At 42.7% G+C, this 24,971-nt stretch overlaps 1 protein-coding gene across 1 annotated transcript; it reads right to left on the reverse strand.

Annotated features, from left to right (window-relative positions):
• Positions 1 to 1,541: 1,541 nt before the first annotated feature.
• On the reverse strand, positions 1,542 to 24,120 carry PDGFRL (platelet derived growth factor receptor like). Its single transcript, XM_075709601.1, has 6 exons — positions 24,066 to 24,120; positions 16,338 to 16,632; positions 8,386 to 8,537; positions 6,649 to 6,942; positions 6,204 to 6,343; positions 1,542 to 1,730 (listed from the first exon to the last, which is right to left on the reverse strand). Exons 1-6 carry the CDS (start codon positions 24,118 to 24,120, stop codon positions 1,542 to 1,544), a joined length of 1,125 nt encoding a protein of 374 aa, XP_075565716.1.
• Positions 24,121 to 24,971: the final 851 nt, after the last annotated feature.

Consider the following 24,971-nt stretch of genomic DNA (forward strand, 5'->3'; position numbering starts at 1 on the left):
TATTTATCAAATCAGTTACATAGTTTTAGGTTCCTGCATGCTGAAGAAAAACTTTCAGCAAGCTTGCTGAATGTTTTCCTTAGCTACACTAATAATCAGTTTAGTGACACTATTGAGAAGCTGCCATTTTTACATTAGTACTTACCAGCTATCACTACTCAAAACAGTACTGTACACATCTGCTCAAAGGTTTGACTTACCGGGAGCAAAGAGCTTACTTCAAGCCTTCACCTGGAGAAAGCTTTAGGAATTCTAGACATTGAAGTGGAACCAGTTCCTGGTTTGGTTCCTTGTATGCTCAGAATAAGCTGGTTTTCACATGCCTTGTAAATAAAATGGCTTGCATTAAGACTTTTATCACGCAATTACACTACTGAGTAGAGTTGTATTGGAAGTTCTAGCTTACATGGATTCTCTGCTTGAGGCTAGGAAGAAAAAACCTTGTTGGACATTTTGACAGCATTCTTACCAAGTTCTTGCCTTTTCTCTGGAATGTCTCTTTCTCATATTGGTGACTAAACCCAGGGTGAGTGAAGCAGTTGCTTATTTATCCAGCTACAGGTCTGTGTAAATGAAACATCTTTCCACAATCGAGTTGAACTTGTTATTAACTTAAGAAGAAATTCTGCTGTATAATTGAACATTATTCTAATGTTACATTTGGGTTTTATTTCTTCTGTAAATGATACTATATAAATAAATGCAACTCTTACTTTCAGCAAACGTAATTTGCTACATAATTTAGTAAACAAACATAACACTATACATCTATTGAGGAGTGAACTCTAAGAAACTACATGTTATAAGGTTGTAGGAACGCAGCAACATAAGGAAAATCCAACACACCCAACCACTTGCAAGTCTCTGGAGATAGATACCCTCTAGCACCTTAATATCTGTTTAGTATTAATCTTCCCCAGGAGTGAGAATTTTATTTGTGTGTTTATGTCTTTATATGTATATGAAATGAATACACATGCACATTTACATTTTCATAATGTTCAGAAGTTTAATTATTCTTGCAAAATAAAGATTTGCTTTGGCTAATTCTGTAACAAGCTTTGGTTTGTTGGGGTTTTTTGGTTGTTGTTTTAAACATCTACAGTACTCTAAACTTCAAAATTGCACAGCAGCACCAGAAGAGATACACCTGCTTGGTGGATTTTTGAGGATATTTAATATCCTCTCAGTTCTCTCATACACAAAAAAGGCACAAACCATACAGCGGGTTAACCTTATGAAACAGTCTGAGGAAAAAGACCACATGCAAAGAAAAGCCCAAGAGCACCTATTGCTAAGTATAAGTATATATGCATGCTCAGGCTTAAACTTTAATGCTTCGTAGTAGTTCTCTAACTCACAACTGACTACTGCAGAGCATAGGGAACTCTGTTTTAGCCTGTCAAGCTAGTGAATATGGAATGCATTGACATGAGAAGAGACAGTGACAGAGAAAACTTCATTTAAACATTAATAAAGAAAATAAATGGCTATAAAGTCAAATAACATAGAGTTCATTCTATGTCCAGAAGCCTTTCCTCTCAATTTAGTTCAACTGTAGTAGCTACTGTTGTTTCTCCTTGTAGGTTCTGAGCTATACAAATGTAGTTTCCAGCATCGCTGGCTTCAAAATCCTCAATGACAAGAACGCTCTTTGAGATTCTTGTGGTATGTCCAGTTCCTCTGTTTATCAATCTCCAGAAGTTTTGGATAATTGCAGGCCTCTCAGACTGTTTAAAAGAAGGAAAAAAAAAAAAAAAAAAAACCCAACAAGAAAACAACCACCTACATGAGAAAATAGGTGATTCTGCAGAGTGTATTCAGTGGCACTACCCTATCAAACCCTGCAGCAAGAGGTCAGATAGTAGGAGCCTATATCCGAAAGTTGGCCTTAAGTGAGGAAACTGAAGGTGTCTGGCAGTTGCAGCAACATTCCGGCATTAAACACTGACGTACCAGTCAGTTATGCCAAATACGGGTAATACAATGGCTCCTCCGCTCTACATGCAGGTACTCTAGATCTTTAGTGATGGGCTGCCAAAGCTCCGCCTGGAGTGTATGAATGAACTCAGGTGCACTTGTGGGCCGCTTACTAAGGTTGCATCTGGGTACTTGACCAAATAGGTGAGGTATCTTGGGGGAGATGTCACAACAGATGTGTGAGTTTATTTTCAGACTTCCAGCATGTCTCAAACAGGAAGGCCGCAGTGGCATGAGTTAGTTGACCAAGCTTTACCTAGTTCTCTTTTAGCACAGAGAATAGCTTTAAATCGAGTGTTGCAAACTGATTTCTCCTCCTCTAGTCTCAGGAACACTGTATTTGATAACATACAAGCAGTTACAATTCACAAATGCTTCTAAATTAATCCTCACATTATGCTTTCCAAAATGTGTATGTAACTTCAAAGCTAAAAATATAAACAAGGCTGCTTAGAAAGATGCTTTTTAGGTTGTGGTGGTGTTATTTAAAACAGGCTTGCTTTTTTTTTTCCCCCCCCTCCCTTCTTTCTCCCCCTCTTTTATAAGAGAATTCTCTGCTGGACTGTTTATCAGGTCACACTCCCTGGCACCTCAAAAGTTTGCAAAGGACTGGGTAAGAGAAACTGGCCCAAAGCTAGACTAAGGCAGTCTCCTTCCTTCCAAAATCCACCATGCTAGTCAGCAGCTTTAATCACATTGGCTTGTGCTATACCAATAACCTGGATAAAACTGGTAACAGAGAGAGAGGTTTCTGCCTGGAAACCATCTCTTCTGGCTTCATGAAATAGATGGATTAGCCATGTACCAACACAAATGCTACAAGGCTTAAGCTATTAGTAGCAAAAGGCTAAGTAGGTTACAACATGTATCTAGAGTCTAAGCTACAACCTCGCACTTGCAAAATGACAAGTACAGAAGCAGCTGCCAATCTTCTTGAAGCTTAGGGATGAGTCACTGCAGTCTGGGAATGTCTAGGAAGCGGCAGGCATTTACAGCTAGCAAGAACTTTTTTTGAAAACCTGGTAATCTCATCTAGACATTCTTAACCCTTTAGAAGGAATCAAGCCACCCAGCAGAGCTCTACCTCACAGAGCACTAACTACCTCCTGTTCCCAGCCTGAAAATCAAGAGCTACCTACAATCAAGTACTACCACACACTTAATTTAAGCCTAAGTTAGTTCTTAAATATAGCAAGTGGAATTTCCCTGACCCTACTGAAAGTGAAGGTAAAGGCCATGTAAGGCAGATGCTATTTGCCTGGCTGGGTTCCTGCTAGCCCAGTTTTTCTCAAACTAATTGCCTTCTGCTTTGAAGCTAGTTTCAGGGAATCATACTAAGGAGTGGATCAGTATGCATTCACAGCAGGTGAATGAGCAAATGCAATTGTCAGGGAGTGGCAAGGGATGGGATAAAAAAAAAAAAAACCCATACCAAAAAAACAACTGAGTGAAAAAAGGTAGGAGGGAGAGGTTAGTGACTAGAGAGATGAGCCGAGGGTCTCTCCAATGCAACATACCTAGGAGCAAGCAGGGATCAGAGTGCTGCTTCTGCTCAGGGGTCAAGTGGGATGTGACAGCCCAGGTGCTGGGTGGGGTGGTGGTGGGGAACAAAAACTATCACTGATCTCCCGCACTGAAAGCAGCTGCAATGAATGGAAACATCCAGTGAATCTTAGGATTTTGTCAGTCCTCCTCCTTGCACAAAAGTGGTGTATCTGACCAGCATCCCTGATGGTCCTCTCTCTTCTCCCTCCACCCCCGCCTTTTTCCTTTGCAGTATGTCAATACTTCCTTAATAAATGTTAAGTCTCCAACAAGCATACAGTGCTCCTACTTTGACATTTACTTAATCATTGTGTTGGGACAGAAACCCAAACACAATTCTTCCCTGCCACTCCGCAGACACTGCTGGAGCTGAGACTGTTTGCTCCAGTGGGTAAGCACATGAGCCCTTTCCAGGGCAGATGCAGGCCCCAGGCCAAAGTCTCTCAGCCCCCGTAGGTGGGTGCAGTGAGGGGGTGTAGTCCTCCACTGATAGTGTGTGCACCCTGCACTGCATCTGCAGTATCCACAGCAAACGAGGGAGATAATTTGCATGTGTTTAGCTGTTTCTATTCAATCGGTCCTAGAGAGGGTGACTGCAGTGTACATGCCAGCGCTGCATCAGGTGCTGTAAGACCACTGGAAGCAACTGGGCCAAGAACAGCCAGCAGCCAGGCTTGGGCAGCCATTGAGCTCTGAAAGATGTAAAAGCAGCAAGGGGTGGACACTAGTAAGATACAGTTTTGGAAGGTCAGGCTGAGTCTAGAATTTAATTCCTTCAATTGTTTGTTCTTAGTAATTACAGTTAGTTACAAAAGACATAGAATTGGGGTTTGTATAGTTACTACAACCCAATAAACAAATATCAAGGGCAGCTAAAAAAAAAAAAAAACACCCACAAAAACCACAGAAAACCGTATCAATGAACAAAGCTAGTGTGATCAGCAGGGGCTTTTCTTCTCTTCCCCACCCAAGAGAGTGAATTGTTATAAGACTGTCAGAGTTCAAGCCCCACCTTGAAGGATAGAAACACTGCCATTTGTTGATGCATCTCACTCGAAGTAATGCTAAGAGCTAAATTCAGAGGAAGACATTGGGCATTTAACTCAAAACCCACTATTGCTCTGCAGCTCTCCAAACTTGGAGGCACTTCAGTTTTCCCTAGCATTTTACTTTTTACTTCACCAACAGCTGCAAGTTTCTCTGCTCGTTTAGACCTCTATCCCTTTCCTTCCTAACTTCAAGTGGACACCAGAAACAAGAATTCTGCCAAACTCTTTGGATGCTCCATCCAGTAGTTACTCTTCAGATCATCTAATTCATGCTATCAGTACCAAGCTCCCCACCAAATGCAGTTGAGGCTGCAGAGCCAGGACAGGGCAGGGCAGGGAAGTTGGTAATTGCTCACAAACTCTCTGACTTCAGTAGGCTCAGCAGGAAAACTTATGACAAGCAGCAGGAAAAAAAAAAAAAAAAAAAAAAAAAAAGAGAGGTGGAGGGGAGAAAGGGAAGTGAAAGAACAAACTAACATCTAAGCAAGGACTAGAAACCTGGTTCTACATGCCCAGTGCCCTCACCAGCAGTTCAAATCCCTTTTGTGCTCACTTCCTCTCCTCACACTATTTTTCCCCTGAAAAGGCACGCACCTTGCCATGACAGCAGAGTGCTACAGTCTCTACCTTAATGGCCACAGCAAACTTCTGGGGCTTAGGCTTTAATTTTCTCAAGCCTAGTAAGCACTGAACTCCAATCACTCACTTAAGCAATTACCTCTGCCGTTAAATTACTTAATTCTATGCTGGCTCAGGGAGACCAGTGCTGGTACGAGTACCTTATTAGCAACCTCTGCATTGTCTTTTGACAACCCAGCTCCAGGAGGGCTGGCAAATGGAACACAATGCAAACCCATGGGTCCTAGAGGATCCCTTTGCTCTGGTGAAGGGTTCCGTCTTCCAGCAGCAGTCCTTCCTTTGCTCCTAGCCTGCTTAGGATAAACAGCCGTAGAGATGAGGCTGGTTAAGAAACAAGTCCCTATTGTAACTGGTGGGGGTGGGTAGAGGGAGAAGAGAGGGGGCCATCAATAGTCAGATACACCTTATTTTGTGCAAGAAAAAGGACCAACAAAGTTCTAAGATTTGCTGGATGTTTCCAGTGGATTCTCTCAGATGAGGCTGGGCAGAAGCAGATTTCTGTGCTGCTGGATGTGGGCAACAATTAGGCTTAAAGATTCTGTGCTGCAATGATTCATGTGCCCAAGCCACAGAGATGGAAGGGTTATCAAATGCAGAGGCATCAGTGAGGCTTTGTGGCTTGCCCTAGAATAGCTTCCTGACGCTGGCTGGCTTTGACCTTGTCTGAGGCTTTTCTTTGTAAATGCTGCCAGAGGCCAAGTGTCTCTGGAATGGAAACCTGAGGGAGGAGTGAGCTTTGCTGAGCTTGATTTTTGCTAACATGGGTAGAGCTCTCCAGCTTCATTCCTGCGCTACTTCTGGGCTCCTAGGGAAAGATGGGCCGAAGTTCAAAAGGGATGTGCTGGCTCATCCTGCCAGCATGCCTGAGCTAGCAAGAGGCAGACACCACAATCTGAAAGAATCTTTACTCCAAATCTAGACACTGACTGGCATTCAAAGCATTGCCTTTACGAAGAACAAACCATTTCAGCCAGGGCATACATCTCTTACCTCTTGTCCTGGGTATTGCCACCTGAAGTTCACATCTACATCTGGCTCCCCAAGGACTGTGCAGATTACATGAACGCTGTCACTGACTTCTGCTCTATTGGACGATGCCGCAATTGTGGTTGAAGGTGGGCCCTTGGGAACTGATAGAAAGACAGAGAATTAGTTTCTGAAGTTAAATACACTGATAAAACTTAAGAGTCAATTTTTGCCTCAGTTTGCTTAACGTAACAGGTAAGTGATGTACACCTGCAACTTTCCCCTCTATACTAGGAAATTGCTGGAATTTAAACCTACAAAGTTTTATCACACACACTTTTGATCAAGAGTTTAAAACTCCGTGATTACATTACTTATTTTACCTTTTTTTTTAAAAAAAATCATTTTCTAAACAATGTCAGCAGAAGAAACAAGAGTTATTGTAAGCATACAGAAAACTCCACCTTACCTTCCACATACAGTAGGTGATACTTGATGGAAATCTGAGGTGCTCCCTGTGACTCTGCTTTGCAGTAGACAATACCTTTATGATCAGAAGTAGGGTGCTGGTAGACAAAACCCTTCTTCACATCATAAATAATATCAGTTCCATCTGTTTCAATTTCTTCTGCTGGAAATTCCCTGTGTAGAGTTACTTTTGCTGAAGGAGTAGTAACACGGCATGGGATGACTGCAGGTTTATCTGGGTTCAGGTAGACAATCTCAAAATAACTGGGAGTAGGTACAAAGAGTTCCTCTTTATCTGTGCAGAAGAGTTGATATAGTTAGAATAATATTTACATCTTGGTTTAATAGAAGGAAGAGAAAGTACATATGACAAGAGAAAATTGCTGTGGGCAACATTAAAAATTAACCCAAAGCTTTTCGCTTTGAAAGACGCACACACAAAAGAAAAAACGCAACTTTTCTAACTTGTGAGTATGTATTTATGTCGCTTGCATTAAAAACATTAAATCAAAAAGTATTCTTTACTGTAATCAGATTTTTTTCCATCTTAAGAAAATCTTTGGAATTCCTGTTTAATACTTTTCCAAATACTCATCTGGATCTAATTCTGTTCACTTGCCCTCTTTTAAAGGGTAACACACATAAAAAACCCACCACTGGTAAGATAAGCACTACTAGAAAGAGATATTCTTTGGAGCTACAGCCTTTTTATACATATGATTTTAGGCAAAATGTTTGATTTACTGCTCTAAGTAGCCAAAATATTTAGTGCTTTTAGGATGACAGTTAAAGAGTATTTCCATATTTGGCATGCTTCTTGGAAATATAAAGCTGAAATTCTTCTTTCCAGCATGAGCATTTACATAATAACTTGACGGAAAAGTTTATTCCAGCCTTTCTAAAGGAATGTATCCTCAGAACATTAAGCACTTCTGATAAATGGCTTCTGCACAGGGTCATGGTCTAATTTATCTCCAAAACATATCACAAACAATCCTATCTTAGCATTTTGTACTGAAATATTTGCTAGCCAAGAATGCTTTAGCTCTAATCAGGCAGTGAAGGTTGTTTTACCATTCAGAATGTTTTCCACGAGAGGAACAAATTAACCATTTGACTTCAGTTCTGTTGTACCAAGTAGGAGTAAACTGTGCACGGTTACCTACTATGACCCTATCCATGCAGTGTTAGGGCTACAGGCAACCTCAAGCTCTGTGGGCCAACACATGTACTTGAGAGCATTTTGCCTCTCAACATGCTATATAGACTCTTGGGAGAAATTGTGGCCTTACCAAGAACAATGAGGTCAAGATTTTTAAGTCAATGCAGGTAACTAGAAGGGGCGGGGGGGGAGAGGAGTCCATGTGGTCATCTGAATGCCATGACAAAATGAATCTTCTGCACAGATTTTTTTTTTTTTTAATCCAGACGCACTTTCAGAAATTAAGCTTTTTTTTTTTTAATTAATTTTGTAGATTAGTATTTTCAAAGGTATTTGCTTTCCATTGCATTATGCGTTATTTTGGGTACACATTTAGTATAATCCATAGGGAAAATGGACTCATAAATCACACTAAACAAGTAATTTTCTGCTCACCAGCACTGTCTTCCATAACATCCACTTAAAAAGATGAAAATTGTGGAAGAAAAATCTTGACAGTGAAATTGCTGATCTAGCTTTATTCCCGTCTTACTAGCAAACGTATTTCCATTAATAATCCCCCAGTGAGTTAATTACCTGTGAAAAAGATGTACGTTGAACCTGTTCTAGTCTCATCCTTCCTGCATTTGTTACCATTACACAGCTGAAGCCAGCAGCTATATTCACCTGTGTCTGCTGCAGTGGAGTTTGCGAGGATCAGCTGACCATACCTGTCAAGCTGCTTTATACTGGGGAGAAGAAAAACAAAAGGCACAGACAAACACAGATATATTTCCTCATACATTTCTGTCAGCTCACTTCTACTTTTGATTTTTTTATTCCTACTCTGCAACTGACCCACCTTTCACTTTCAGAGCTGTGTTGCAATTTCCCCTTTTGCTCCAGCAAAGGCCTGCTTACATGAGTAGTTTTATTGATTTCAACTACACACAAGCGCTTACAAGCTTTTGTCTTGTACAGTTCATTCTTGGTTTCCTTCCAGTCCCCATCTGAAACTGGGCTGTGACTGCTGCAGACAATATGTTCATCTATGTTTTGTCTCAGTTTGTCCATGTATATCCCACATTGTCATGCTCCAAGTCAACCTGCATGCATCTCAGTCCTTTTTTCATACCATTAACTGTAGCACTGTTTCAACAGTATATAACAAAGATAATTCAGGAGTAGTAAGTAGCAGGTACTTTAATAAGAGTTTGTTTGACAATTTATGCCTGCTTTCAGTGTGAATGCTTTCTCACCTTTAACATACTGGTCCAAGTTTCCACTTGCAAACATCATCATAAAGAGCTTCTACCTCAGCTTGGATTTGTTCTGCAAGTCAGTCATCCTGCATTGCCTACTCCCTCTGCCCTAAGCCACCTCATTGGCATCCTCTCACTGGAGTTTCCTCTACACCCCTTGGCTATTTCAGAGCATGACCCTGAGGACTGCTGGAGGTGTACTGGCAGTGTGATCATCTAACTACACAAAATTCAGCCTGTGTGACTATTTCAGACTTGATTTGCTTTTTTCTCCTACTCCTGAATTTCCCAGATACATCTCTCAGTGGACTGACATTTGCAAATGTGCAAATACTTATAAATATGTAGATATCTATGTAGATATTGACAGTGTTTCTAAGGATCAAAGGTCCTATCTATGAAATTCAACAGCTACAACCTCATCTTGTTCTTTTTTTATTTTAAGGTTTGCTTTCCTGGCTCTTTCTTGCAGACACAAGGTGTTATAGTTGGCAGTCTGCTCTGTTGCCTCTTGATGGATTGCGAAAGCAATGGTCCAACAGTACCAGTTCTCGGAGAACCCTGTCAGGACAGCCGTGTGGCAGTACTGATGCACTCCACTGCTGCTCTGACCCTTAAAGATGTTCTTTTCAACGACCTGCCTTTACACGGTAGCACATCCAGAACATGAAGGTTTCCCACTTTCCTTTGCAAGACATCGAGTTACAAGGTCATTTCTGTTCTAACCAAGTCAGGACAGATTTTTCCAGTTTTAGGCAAGCGAACTTCTTTTTAGTGTTTCAAACAGGGTCTGGACAAATACACAGCTTGCATGAAGTCTGAACAGCTCCCATAATCTTATTCACCTGTGGGTTCTCAGAATATTTATCTTCTTATTTCTTCTTATTAATGTGGCAGTTATTCTGTAAGGCAGATGCCTGAATCATTTATTTCTGGGATTAGCATGCTTTGAAGAAATTCTTACCGTCTAAAACACCTTGTCACTGTGTAACAGCAGTGCTATACAGATGCCTGACTGTACTGTATGCTCTAAAAGCTCTGTTTTGTTTATGACTCCATTGCAGGCAGAAAAACTGCTTAAACAGAGAGGCCACTACTTCCAACTACACGCGCTTCCCAAAATTTCTGACTCCCTAGGTGTTCTGCTAGCAGTTTGCACTGCTACCAGCAATCATAAGCAACGGTGCATGTAACCTAACATTCAGCCTCCAGCCAAGGCCAGTAGCTTAGAAATTAAAAACACACCAAATACACAACACAAACAGGGCTAAGCTGAGAATTATCTTTTCCATTAAAGCCCTCAGACGCTTTAGTACACTCATCCACCACATGGCAGTTTTGAGGCCTGCCTAAGGAAACGGGCAAACTATGTTTCCTACCTGCTAATGTGCTTGTCCTACACAACCTCGTCCAATTCCACTTTTTGGAATCATGTAATTATGGAGTAGTAGCATTTTCATTTTTAATAAATACTCTACCTTACATTATAAATTATCTTCAGTTTTTGGATAAGCTTCGAGGGATTCCTACTTGTGCAAGAGATCCTATTGTGCATCATACCCAACAGGAAGAAAAGAGAAATCCAAAACATGTCCTAGTCTGCCTTATTATTTTTTTATTATTATTCAATTTCACAGTTCACATTTCATAGGCTACATGACTACATCAGCATAAAATGTTTTGCAAGTATCCAGTACTAAATGTCAACATTACAGAGAAACCATTATACCAGAACATTTTTGCCTCCGTTAATGCAGACACTGAACTATAGCTCAAAATCCCAACAGACAGAATAATAAGGTCAGAGTTAATTAATTATTGTACAGTGTGTTCTACTTAACTGAGAACAAGCTATCCAGTAATCAATGGAAATAGCCTAGCAAGGTAGTCATCCACAAACATGCACTAACAAAACCTGGCAACTGAGAGTGGAAGTGTTGAAACTTGTGACGTGACCATATTAAGCAGACAAAACAGGCCATATAAAGTAAATTAGAAATGGTAAATCCTGCAGCTGACCACGATAACTTTTATTTCATTAGTATCTTAGATGCTGGGAATCAAAAGACAAAACTTTTCTGTGCTCTACATATCACAAAGTAAAAATGTTGTATATACAAACATTTCAAGACAGTTTAAAGAAACTAGAAAGCTACTCCAAAATCTTATTCCATACATTCTTCTTAAGCTTTAGTTATTTGAAGTTCAAGACATCTTTGCCAGAAAAACTATGCCAAGTTTTGAAGCTTAAAAAAAAAAACCAACCCATAAAAAGACAGCGTACATAGCATCACTCAAAGAGCATCTAGCACACTCCTCTCAAGCAGCTGCATTCATACCGACAAAAGAGAGTTTCTCTCAAATACAAGCTCACTAGGAGAAGAACATAACATCTTACTGTTTAACACAAGAAAAAAAATCCCTAGCTTTCAGAGTTCAGAGCACATGGAACAAAATGAAATTCAGTTATACACGAGCACAACTACAACGCACCACTAAGCCAGCAGGAGCCTGCATTCACTGAGAGCAGTCTAATGCTGCCCTCTACAACATACAGTTTCCTTGGTACTTGTGAGAGTGCTCCTGTCCATACACCCCCCGCACACACAAATGCGCCTGTGATGCACGTCCAGCTCTTTGCCCCAGCTTCTTCCACTGGAGCAGTTCCATTTCACACGAGTTTGTTTATCAGATGAAGTCCTGTGATAAACACAGACTGTCTTCGGCAAGTGAGAAACACGTTCTCCAAGTTGGGCAGAGCAGAGACCATGTGAAGTTAGATTGCCTTCATCTAGAGCAGTGTTTTGCTATAATGCATAAGGAAGGGAAAATATGCTTGCCCGTATTTTTCTTTCATCCCTCTGTTTTTGATCCTTCTCACACACTGTAGATCCAGTTTCTGGGTGAGCCTACAGTCATTAATTTGTTATGCACAGTCTTACAAAACAGCATTCCAGCCCTTCTGGTCTGGAGGTGCACAAGCTACCTTTGACCGTTAACACCCCCAAGATTTTTGGCCAGTTCAGCCAGTACACAAAATTTTCAGACAAAAAGTTATCTGCAGGGTGTATTTACGCTGCACAAGGCAAGAGAGCATTACAGATAATAAGCTAGTCCTGAAGCAAGCTGGTGTGTGCCCTTAACTCAGGAGCCAAGTTTGCATGATTCTAGCTTTCTCCCCAGAGTTGCATTGCATGCTACAGTCTCTAAAGCTAAGTAAATCATTTCAGTGTGTACTGTTATTTACTCCAGTTAGGACAGTGGAAAGAGAGGATTTCTCCTCTGGTTCAACAAGAAACAGACAAAGAGTCCTCCTCCTCCTCCTCCTTTCACACAGAGTCTTTCCCTCCCCCATAGGATAATTCCAGCATATGTTAACAGCCACAGACCTATTAAAAACTAAGACTCTCTAGTACAGCAAGCAAAAATATTTTATTTACCAGGTTGTAAAGTGTACCTACAAAGACAAACTCAAAGAAAGCATGGCCATTAATACTACAGAAATGGCTTTTCTAATTGTAATCTCTTCCTTCTTAGAAAAGTCATATTGCCCTCCAGGCTGCTGTATTCTTACCACATGGGTGAGTTAAAAACGTGATAAGCATGACATGGAGACAAAACATCTGGCTTTTATCCCTACTTCCTTTTGCAACCACCCATAAGAAATACATTACATGGATGCTAAATTTAACTAGTTGCAAACCAAAACACCCTCTTCTCCCAGAACTACAGAAAGGAACGCAGCAAGCATGCATCTTCAGCGTCAGCTCCTGCCCTGGACCTCTGCTGTTAACCAACCCTCCGACCAGCTGAGCTACAAATACCCTCACTACCCTCAACCTTAAGGTCTCTTCTGCCTCCTGTAATTGCAATTCTGTTAGATGCCAGGGTCCTTAAAGCCTCCTCTTGTAGCAGCTAAAGTTAGAGGATGTTAGCAGTTCCCAGGAGATGTAAAACACCTTGCGAGTTTTTAAAATACCCACCAGACCAGGTGAATTTGTACGTCCCCCCTATTATTTAAAGAAAAAACAGGAATTGGATGCCTGAGCATCTCTTGCTGTAGGGACGTACAAATGAACAGAATGGTGGTCATTGGTCCCCAGCAACTGCACGGGCCTCATTGCCACTGCCCCTCCTCCTCACTTGTCCTCCATGCCCAGCAGCCCACTCCTCCTTCGCTTTCCATTACCGCCTCACACCCCAACCACTTCACCCCTGCTGCTGCTGGTTTGTACCAAACGCCCCAGCTCCAGCAAGGCCAGCATGGAAATCCAAGGTAAAAAAGCCCAGCCCAGTTATTTAGCTTGGGCTTCACTCCACACCTCACTAACTGGTAACGAAGGGATTACCTTATACTTGGTCTTTAAGCACTCAAAAAATGTTAGAAGACCCTGAACATATATCTATCTCGATGATTAAACAACGTTTGCTGTAAGTTATTTGCTAATAAATTTTCTGATTTTCCCCCCTTTTCCCTACATTCAATATTTTGTTTTTAAAAAAGAGTGTAATATCTTCAAAAAATTTTAAAATTTGCCTATTGTAGTTGGTGCTTGGTGCATGATCTTTTGTATGCAGCGAGGAAGATCTAAGCTCCTCTTGAAAGATGATAACGTTGTTAGTAACCTTTTCTGCAGATGGTTCACTTACAAACACTACCAACTGAGCAACTAAATAACATACTATCTTTATGATATTTCCAGTTAAATTCAATCAAAGCGTTCTAAAACCACAGAACAGACATTTCATATTTCACATTCTATAAAGCAGACTTTGTTTCATATGCATCTATTAGCACTACAGCAAAGATCTTGAAATAATTACCAAAGTCATGCTAAAAATGTGATGAAAATATAACTGCACAAGATTCTGTGGTCAACGTCTCCATAAATTATTACTATTCTGTGACTCTGAAGTGTGCTACTAGTCTATGTTTTCAATTTCTCTAGTTAATTTACAGGATCTTCTGCTTACATTTAAAACTGTTGATTCCGTCTAACTCAGCCTTACTGCTGCAACACCTTATTACAAAATAATTTTTCTAAAGCATAGATCACCATATTTCAATACAGACCCTTAAATCTAAGCCCAACATACTTCTAAAAGAAAATACTTAGGCAAGTTACATCCACCCAGCTAAAACGTTTTATAGCATTTGTGTGACATGACTAACTTCTGTTATATGGTTAAAATATTACAAATACTGTGAACTTGAGTGAGAACAGAAAAGTAAATTGCTTAGGCAACAGAATCCCAAACTACTTACAAAATGCCAAACTACAAGATTAGGAAATGCATATCTTTTTTTTCCCAAAACTATGTTAAATTCTTCTATTTTGTCCCATGTGCATCACTAGAAAAGTACTTAATTTTGCAAGAGAGGAATAGACAGTCAAACAAATAATGAAGCAGCATTCAGATTCCTCTCCAAAAACTCTGAATACTTGCCTTGCCTTCTTCAATGCCAGATGTTAACACTCAGATAACATGACCTGGAGGTCTACAGGACCAAATCATGCCAGCAACCTATTTGCAAATGCACAAAACATAAGATACACTTGAGAACGACAACCACCACCACACACACACACATTCCCTGTTGACGCTATTTCAGCTTTGGCTTGCTGGAAGGCCACGTCTGTATTGCAGCTTAGAAACGCCACCTACTGGAATAAATCCAGAAAAAACATTATTTCTTGCGAAAGGAAAAAAGCAGTAGTTGTTTAAATCGGCCATAAGATCTTTTGAGAGATATTTCTGCGATAAGGCCTCGGCATAAATAGGCTTGCTGCTGTAACTTTGACAGAAGCCTTGCACCAGCTACAGAGGTTTATTCAGGCAGTGTAGTTTTTGAACTCCTCAGCTGTCAGGGGACAAGCAAACACGCAGAGAAGAACTGGCTCATGAATTTCAGAAGGATATGCTAGAGATCACAGTGTATAACTGTCAATCTCCAATAATCCTCTTTGAAAAGAGAAGTGGAAAGGAGAAGAATATATCTGAAAAATTAATTAACTGGGAGTGATTTTAAGGTAGTATCATACCTGTAAATAAGTGAAATGGATCACAGAGATTCAGATAACCTCAGGGGTTTGGGGGGGGGGGGGTGTTGATGGTTTTTTTGTTTGTTTTGTCTTTTTTACAGAGAGTATACACACTTGTGCTGAATTTAGGAACAAAAGGACAATAGGAGTTGATACCTTTGCTCATACCTCTGTGCCTCTCTCACCCAATAATCCAAGAACAGCTCCTTACAGCTCTTCCTAAGGGCATCATTCACAGTGCTCCAGTCTTCTCACTGCTTGTCTTTCATAGACGCATAAATCTCCATAAAACAGCCAGTGAAAACAAACACTACTTACAGCAAAAAAATGCCTGTGGAAGACATCCTTGAGCTCCTTATATGCCCCTCCTCTTTCAAATACAGAACTAAATTACTACATTTAATCTACATTTAGCTATGTGTACTATGCTCAAAAACTGGAAAGGCAAACAAATGTATGGGTTTTTGGAGAAGATGTTTAGACCAACAAGACACATACCTGGTGGGGCAGAGAAAGGGAAAGAGTCCTCACTTCCCCTTCCTGCTCTAACAACTATTTATGCAGTTTCCATTATAAAGTAACTAGATGAAAGAAAAAGCCTTCCTAAACCCAAGGTGACTATCATCAGCATTCAATTTTGTCATGCCACAAACTCTGCAATTCCCTTTTGTACACAAAGGTAACTTTGACTGAAAAAGTAAAGACTACTCTCACTTGCTCCTTAGCATGGTGGTTGGTGTATTTTTTTGCTCGTTGAGAGGTGGGAGTTTGAGCCTCCTCAGGAAATTAATCTTAGTGTCTCAGGCGGTAGCTACATTAGCAACGAGCGCAGCCCACCAGGAACAGGTCTCTGTAGAGCAACAGAGTTGGTAGTGAGTACCTGACATCAACACGCACACATTTTGAGAGTTTTACTTTGGACTAGCTCTACTGTGTTTCCCTCTTAGTGGTTGGAGCACACTGGTGTCCCACTGGACCACATCTTCTATTTTAGATTCATCTGAAGGAAACCCAGTTCCCATGCTGCTATTCCACAGTGCAAATCACAGGGCAGTAACTGGTGATGACTGAAAGATGCTCATCCTTTTTTGTTGATATTAAAAACCACTAGGTGAAACATCTTGATTGTAAAAATATAAACAAACCAATCAAAAACCCCAATGGTGTTGGAAGTGCTAGGGAAAAAAAAAAAAAGTCTTAGATTTCCCCCCCGCCCCCCCAAAAAGAATGAAAAATAGCTTACCTGAGTCTGGAGTCTTTAAAGGTGTCTAAGTATGAAGGATAGTTCCAAGTAACATTATTTCCCTTACATCGCAGTTCTATGCTTTGTCCTGCAGACAGGCTTAAAGTGGCAGCTAGTTTCTGGAAACGACCTTTATCTATCACCTGTGTCAGTATGGACTGGGACTTCAAAGAGGAGTCAGCAGATTCTCTCTCCTTCATTTTGGGGGTTTTGGGTTTTACTTTTTTGTTGACAGGCTTAATTTTGTTTTCCCCAGGTTCTTTTGGACGCTTACTCTTTGCAGGCTGTCCAATAACTAGTAAAATAAAGAAAAGAAGGCAATGTTACTGATTAGAAAAAGGTTATATAGTCTTCTTGCAAAAAAAAAAAATCTTCCTTATTATCACAGAGAATAACTAAAGTTTTGTTCTTCCTATAAAGGATTCATAAAAATGAGTAAGAGTTAATTTCCGTAAGCTTTTTTAAGTCTCTGGTATGACCCATTTTCCTGGGGCAGGGGGAGGGGGGAGCTTTCAACAACACGTGGAAAATCTATCCTTATAGTTCACATAAGCAGACAAATAAGCAAGGTATGAGAACTTTACAAATGGGAAGGGAAAGAAACACAGCATTTCTATCTCCTGTTACTTTTGTCATTTCTACCTCACGTCACTGCCATTTAGTAGGCAATGCTACACAAGTTCTCTGTCTTCAGAAGGATGTCATACACCCATCAATTCTGCATAGCCTTTTCACATGCCATGTTACCAGGAGACACATGAAGAAAAACTGGCAAATGTGGAACTTCATGACGATTTATAAAATACTGATAGTGATGGCAGCTTTCTTCTTTAACAGTAAGTACTGTGAAAATACAAATGGCACTTAAGTCACTTGAAGGTAGTATTTAATTCATCACTTCTCTGTAACAGCCATTTATTTTGACAGTCCAGATGAAACAGAACCTTATTTAAAGGCAAATGGTGAGAGATTTCATTACCTGCTAGAGACAACAGGGATGCCCAGCTGCCTTTAAAAACAAAGCAAAGGAAACAGAAAGGAAAAGTGAGATGTCTCAAACTAAAAAAAAGGAAAAAAAAATCAAGATATTCCCACTTTAACTGACAGCAGCAGGAAGCAGAGAACTTGTGTGAGATGAGCCTAAAACTGCTGTCCCCAGACACCAAAAACTCCACTAGCTGTGCCTGACAGCTAATTCACATTGAACATGGCTTTTCCACATGAAAATGCTCGGATATTTTATTGTACAAATCAATCAACAAGCTCCCTCTGGAATTAAAAATAGCCCTGCTGTATACTGAGTTAGCAAGAATTAAAACTAGTACTGGCTGCACTATGAACAGCAGCACTTGCAGACTCCTGCCACTGATGGCTCCCGTGACGCTCCTCATATCCTGGCTGGACACCTTGCACTGTTTCAGCCTTCCACTTCTCTACATCCAGGCTGATGCACACCACATGTCTTTCAAATGGCACAGATCCTTGTGAGCACAAATTTAAAAACCAGGAAATTCAATCTGAACATGAGAAAACACTTTTTACTGTGAGGGTGGTCAAGCATTTCTTTACTGAAAGAGTGCTCAAGCATTGGAACAGGCTGCCCAGAGAGGTGGTGGCATCACCATCCCTGGAAGTGTTCAAAAAATGGGTAGACGTGGCACTTTGTGACATGGTTTAGTGGGCATGGTGGTGTTGGGTTGATGGTTGAACTGATGATCTTGGAGATCCTTTTCAACCTTAATGATTCCTAGTTTTTACTTTCATTAAAAAATAATCCAGCCACCAAGCCAGGAAACATGATATTATTATTCTACCCTTAACAGGTTTAGTGGTGGACTTGGCAGTGTTAGGTTAAAGGTTGGACTGGATGATCTTAAAGGTCTTTTTCAACCTAAATGATTCTATGATTCTATGAGGTTGCCTAGAGGGGTCATGGAATATCCATCCATGAAGATATTCAAAACCGGACTGGACACAGTCCTAGGCAACCTGCTCTAGGTGGTCCTGCTTGAACATGGGGTTGGACTGGATGATCCCAAGAAGTCTCTTCCAACCTCAGCCATTCTGTGACTTCATGATCTCAGCATGCAGAGTAAGGCTGCCTGTGTAGGAGCATTTGCCTTCTGGTCTCAGACTAACTGGGAAATAAACTGGAAGACAGCAATGCTGCAGTTGTCTTAGTGTGCCGAATACATTTTGAACTCTTTTGGACTCTTATGTAATAATTTTTTTTTTTTTTTTTTGAGAGGGATACATCCAGTTACTAAGGTACATCCCTCACCTGCCACACAGACAAACATTTTTCCCAGTTCTACGTTATAAGCACGGGTGAAGTTGATTGCAAAGACGCACCACCTTTAAAATGAGCCACAAACTGAGGAGATCAAATACAAATGCCTTCCAAAGATCATGACATTTTAAGGTAGAGAGTAACACTTTATAGTTTCTGGAAGGGAGGGCGAAACAAATATTTTATTTGCACCTGTGATGCCACTGGCCATGTAAAATTGACACACCTGGGGGAATGATGATAAAACCCAAGAATTTCAGAAGTGGTTGCTGCCTGCCATGGGAGACCATGACATAGGGTTTTTCTAGTTACTCATAGCACATTACCCAAGCGAGTGACACAGTGCATATATTACAGAGACAAACAGTTGGTGCAGGAGCACTTTTTCCCTGCACTACATTAGAAAGGCTACAGTGAGTCAGGCCAAATGTCTACCTACCCAACATCTTTGCACCAACACCACCCAGTGTCAGATGTCAACCAGGGAACAGGGAACCATCTCTGCTCCTTTGATACTAGTCTCCTACCTTCCAAGAACCTTTAGCTCAAGGGATCCGTGATCCATAGTTGCCATTGTTTTATTGCGTTCAGTGGATTTTTCCCTCATTAGTTTGTCTGGTTCATTTTCAAAACTACACAAACTATACATAAACATTAGACGCCTCCTAGTTTATTAAGTGAATAAATATCCATTTTTCTCCAACAACTTTCTCTGCAGCTTTTGTACTTTTACAGAACTTAAGTGTCTTTCAAACATATCCTTTCCGGACTGATAAGCGTTACTCCATTTAATTGCTCCTTTTAAAGAATATGCATCTTACAATAGTTCAGTTACGTCACATTTGGGTAATGGAAAGAAGACAAAAGTAGACTGTACACCAGGTTCAAGACATGGTCAAATCACAGTTGTGCTTATCAACGGTGTCTTCTCTCCTGTCTAAATAGCTCATTGCTTTTCAAGAAAGCAATATTAGGAGCTGACTTTCTCTAGAATGATCAAGTGTAACTCCAAGATCACTGCCCAGTCTTTCAAAATGGAGAGATCCTTCTGCAACTCTTCACTGTCAGTTTTCTTTTCTTTTAGCAGATTTATAAATATGCTGAAAAGCATGTGCCTTACAAAGTCACTGTGAAATTCAACTGGATAAAAACAACTCTATGCCCATAATGCAAAAACTGAAGATTAACTCCTACTCTTTGTTTTCTACTGGTTATTACTCCTTGAGAGCTCTTCCCTTGTGTCACAGCACCTTGATTCCCATGGAGTCTTTAACAACAGGCTTATCAAAAAGCCTTTGGGAATCCAAATACATCAATCAACTCATCCATGGCCAGTGGATCTGCAAAACAAAACACACTTCTGAAGGAAAAAGGAAAAGAAAAAAAAAAAAAAAAAGGCAGCCAGCCATACAAAGCCATACTGACTCTTCTGTAATTCATGCCTATTTATTCATGAGTCAATTTACAGAATACACAGATCTGGCTTTCTGCCTGTACCTCCCTCAAAAATCTTAAAATATCAGTATATTTCTACTTCCTTCAAAAAGGAATAGTTATGTGATAGGTTATGCACCAGAGTTAAGGCTTCAGCGATTTCAGATTCAAATTTAAGTCTCAGGTGTATATCCTCAAATCATGGCACTTAAACACTGTTCCTGTTGTTGATTTTCTCTAAAGCCAATTCTTTTGGCATATTAATGAGACATGTCCTCTAATGATTCTCCCCATAGAGAAAGACTCTGTCTCAGAGCCTGCTATTACAGTGCTCAGTAGGATACTGCACTCAAAGTTTCCGACATGCTTATCACGTCACCATTTTCCATTAAAACCTCCCTAAGCGCTTCCATAGTGAACATGGGAGCACACAAATAATTAAGTTTTTCATTTAAGTTTTACTTTCTGTAGGTGTTCTTTCTTATTGCCTGTTCCTACCAGCCTTACAAAGTTTGCAGCCATCTCTCCCTGCCCCACCCCAGCACATCAGAAGAAGAAAAAGATTTATGGCTGGTTTATCCCTTTTGCAAGCTGTTTCTCAAACTCTTTCTGTCTGTCTTATTCTGCTTTTTATATTTAACCCATATGTGAATTAATGAGCCTCCTCATCTTATGTAATTCCCCCTTCTGAAATTAAACGCATCAGTCGTTTCTTTGGCTTTTATTAATCCTGCAAGAATATCAAAACTACAGTCCAGCTGTTCTAAAGCAACATCTGAATCCAATTACCTGAGCACTGCTCCAGATCAAGTCAAGAACTGCTGCTTTTCTCAGGGGTTCTCCGAGCAGCGGCTCTAAGAAGTCATTTGTGGCATCTAAACAATTGCACTTGTCGTCACACCTCGTGTGTGATCCAGCCTACATGAGGCTAAGTAATTCTTCCCTTTGCTTTTCTATCCAGTCCTTGCTGCCCCTCTGATCTTCCTTAACAGAGTGGTCATTCCCTCCATCACATTGGGTGGTCAGCAACCAGGTTGGTTGTTCTCTACAGGGCTGGTATTGCAGTTCAGGTGACTTTTACTGACAAAACCCACCAGCAACCAGATTTGACACTAAAGCTTTCTTCAACACATACTGCCACTTCTCCCTTGGGCTGAGCTATTCCATCTTTCCTGTGTAATTTGTGCCCTAGTATTAGAAGGTCCTGACAGGCCTGACAAGCCTTTTGGATAAGCATTCCCATTTCAAACCAGCCATTCCAGTTGCCTGTTGTACTTTCCAGATTTGTTTGTAGAAGCACACAAGTTTTGGTCCAGCCACCCTTTTCTCCACCCCTCCCCAGCTCAACCCTACTGAAATAGGACTATTTGTTCAAAATACTCTTTGCCATTTCCACTACGTTCTGCCAACCTTAATCCCAACACTTGTTCAAAAGCACACGGTTCTTAAAACCTCACCCCAAGGAAAGGTATCATCCCAAACTGTGTGCTCTTCCACACCTGACGCTCTGCCTTTAAGAAACCATTAAAGGCTCCCCTGTGAAAGCTTTTCAATTTTAAGTGCCAGAAGCCTGGTTTTGATTTTCTCTAGATGTTTTTCCTCTCTGTACAAGCTCCCACTGTTCCACATTTCTGTAGTTCCCAGTGAGTCTGAACACTTTCCTCCTATACCACACTCCCAGCTACACAGAGAGACTCTTGTCTGTCTGACCTTGTATTTTACTGCAGGTGACAGCAGGGGCATTTCAGGAAACACCAGCAGAGGATCTTTTATCTACCTACACAGAAAACCTAGTTTTGCCTCTCTGCTGCACCTCCCCGAGAGGTGAGTTTCCAAGCAAGCTGTGACCATGCTCCTCCCCAACATCCCCTATAAGTCTGTCCAGGTATCTACTGATGCCACCACTTCTGCACCTCACAATCCTGCCTTCCCTCATCACTGAATCAAGTATCTGTATGCCCAATAACAAAATTAACTGGTACAGTAATCTATCACCTAAGATAAAGAGGACACACAATCAAATCCTCCAGGAACATGGAACTCACCACACAGATTCCCTCATTTCCTTATCCAAACTGCAAGACTTTCCCAGGGAAGGAAACCAGCTCAACTAGCCCCATTTATGCAAGTACATGAATATGCCACGTTTGGGATACTTTACTGTCTCACTAGATTTATGTGCAGAGCCCTCACTGTTTTAATCCAGCAATAGCACTTCTTATTTAAAAAAACAAAACAAAACAACAACTTAGTAGAAAAATATTCATTGAGAAAACTCCTCTTTTCTACCTCTGATCAGCTCCTGGTGTCAGTTCTGAGATGCACTGTACTCATTTGCTCTGCAACAGTACATTCAGGGTCCCTACTAACTCATCATGCTGAAGCAGGAGACTATGCATCAGTATGTCACAGAAATACACCACACAGCACTTTTGCTCCTGGTTCACAGTATTTGTCTCATCCTATCCTTTAATGTTTGTCTGCCCCTTGTTCTCACAGATGTTACACAGACAACAATCCCCAAATGAGTGTTAGTCACATAATGCTAAAAAGCACCCAATTTAGACATCACCTATATCCACATGCACATCTTGGCAGCATCAGAGACCTTTCAACTCCCATTAATACTGATGAATTCTTCCTTGGAAAAAAAAAAAAAAAATCAAATGTGAGGTTACCATAAAGAATAATTCTTAACCACCAGGATTAAGATGAGAAGGAAGAGTCTTTGTGATCACAGCTAACGTAACAAAACAGGTTGGACACATCTCTATTTGTGGTACTTCAAATGAAAAGTTAATCATCCCAACACTCATGCATACAATACAGGGTGACACGTCAACACTTACGTGGACAATACAGAGGGACATATTTCACTGTTCATAAACTAATATAAGCTAAATTAGGAAGGCTATTTTGAAATCACAACGCCTACATGACAACTTATACCTCTAGCTTTAGACAAGGAATTGTCATTAAATACGCCAGGTTACTTTCTCCCATAGCTAAAGCTTCTGGACAACATAGCGTGAAGCACCCAGTCAAACCTCAGTATAAACTAGACAAAGTAAGAAAAACATAGGCCTGGGAAATCTTTTGTCCAAGTTACAACTCATTTCTCAGTCTGTGTTTTTATTGTCTATATCTCAAATAGAAAACTTTTTTCTTGATGCGGTAGCGCACACCCACAGACGGGACCTTTCAGCAAAAATCCTCTCCTGCACCACACTGCTCCAGAGTGCAATTCCTTTGCACGTAGTCATAAGAAAAACTGGGCTGGAAAGGACTTCTGGAAGTCCCCTCCCGCCGCCGTTCAGCTGCTCAGAGCCTGGTCCAGTTGAGCTCCAACCATCCCAGAAGCTGGAGAGTCTACAGCCTCCCCCGACAACTTCTTTCAGTGCTTGGCAGCTCCCAGGGTGAGGGGTTAAAGTCTCTGCAAGTCAAGGATTGGTTACGAATGTCCCTTCCCTTCAAAAACTGACTTACGAGTGAAGTTTGGTCCTGTCTACAAACGAACAACCGTGCACAAAACTTTTTTTTTTTTTCCTTTCACGCCGAGCACCCCGTCCCGCAGTGACCCTCCTCCGGCCGCCGCACGGGGGTTTAAGCGCGGACTTGAAGGTCGGCCCTGAAGAGAAACGGCGGCGGGGGGCAGCTGCTGCTGCCGCAGACTGCTCTCCCCAAAACCCCAGCACGGACCGAAACCGCATTTTCGGTCTCCGGCGGAGAGCCTCGGCGGCTCGCTGGCCGCAGCCCAAGAGAGCAGCCCGCCTTCCCTCCGCCTCTGCCCGGCAGGACGGCAGCCCCGCCGCCGCCGCCGCCGCGATGACTCCCGGCCCTTCCCGGGGGCTGTCAGGGCGGGGGGCGGCCGCGGGACCCGCCGCTGGCTTCGCGGGGCAGGGGCGGCCGCGCCGAGGGCGGGGGAGGCGGCCCCGGAGCCAGGAAAGCCCGAGGCGGCTCGCAAAGCGGGGGGACCCGGCGGGGCGGCGGGGGTCGCGGCTCACCGTGCGGCAGCGTTTCCTGCAGCAGCAGCAGGCTGAGGAGCACCCAGAGCCGCATGGCGGGAGCGGCCGGGACGCTGGGCTGAGGCGGGGCGGGCGCGGCGGCGGCGGGGGGCGGCCCCGCAGCGCCTCGGCGGGCCGCGGCGCGGGGAGGAGCCGGCCGGCCCGGCGCTCCCCGCCGGGGGAAGGTGCGTGGCGGCCGCCGGCCGCGCTCCTTCAGGGGCCGCGCTACCCCTCAGGGGCACCCTCAGGGGCCGCGCTCCCCCTCAGGGGCCGCGCTCCCTCAGGGGCACCCTCAGGGGCCGCGCTCCCCCTCAGGGGCCGCGCTCCCCCTCAGGGGCACCCTCAGGGGCCGCGCTCCCCCTCAGGGGCCGCGCTCCCCTCAGGGGCCGCGCCCGCCGCCGGCCGCGCTTTGCGCTGGTGCGGGAAGGAGCCGCGACGCCCCACGGGCGGGCCCGTCCGGGCGGGAGCCGGCAGCGGGCCGGCCCTGCCGCTCGGGCACCTGCTGCGGCGATTCACCGCTCACACGGGGAGGACTGCGGCGCTTCGTGTGCCCAGCCTGAACGCCTTCCTCTGCGGCGCAGGGCTCGGAGCTCCATCTCCTCCGCAGCTCCTCGCCGGGCAGCGGAGGACGGTGACAGGGGCCGCCCCCCCCCCCCCCCCCCCCCGGCCATCGCTGCCCGGGGCAGCGCAGGCCCAGCGCACGCACTCAGGGCGCGGTGTTCAGGCCAGGAACAGAGCTGCATCCCAAATAATCTCGCCCTCAGGGACACCTGTTGTAGTCTATTGCTTGAATTAGCTCGCCGGTGGCAGCTTTGCCACCCGTGGCTTTGCTGTTGGTTGCCTTTGGGCCTGTAGCCAGATGTGCAGAAGGGAGCAGGGAGCAGAGCGAGAGCGCCGTGCAGGTTA

This window comes from Pelecanus crispus, chromosome 4 (assembly GCF_030463565.1).
Source record: "Pelecanus crispus isolate bPelCri1 chromosome 4, bPelCri1.pri, whole genome shotgun sequence".
NCBI classification, from domain to species: Eukaryota; Metazoa; Chordata; class Aves; order Pelecaniformes; family Pelecanidae; genus Pelecanus; species Pelecanus crispus.

What these genes read in the sequence shown, in the direction of transcription:
- PDGFRL (XM_075709601.1), bottom strand. Translation starts at nt 24,120, where the DNA reads ATGCGGCTCTGGGTGCTCCTCAGCCTGCTGCTGCTGCAGGAAACGCTG. An exon ending in TCACCTACTGTATGTGGAAG is followed by an intron (nt 6,344 to 6,648) that starts GTAAGGTGGAGT and finishes TCTTTCTATCAG; the next exon opens with TTCCCAAGGGCCCACCTTCA. An exon ending in GGCAATACCCAGGACAAGAG is followed by an intron (nt 1,731 to 6,203) that starts GTAAGAGATGTA and finishes TCTTTTAAACAG; the next exon opens with TCTGAGAGGCCTGCAATTAT.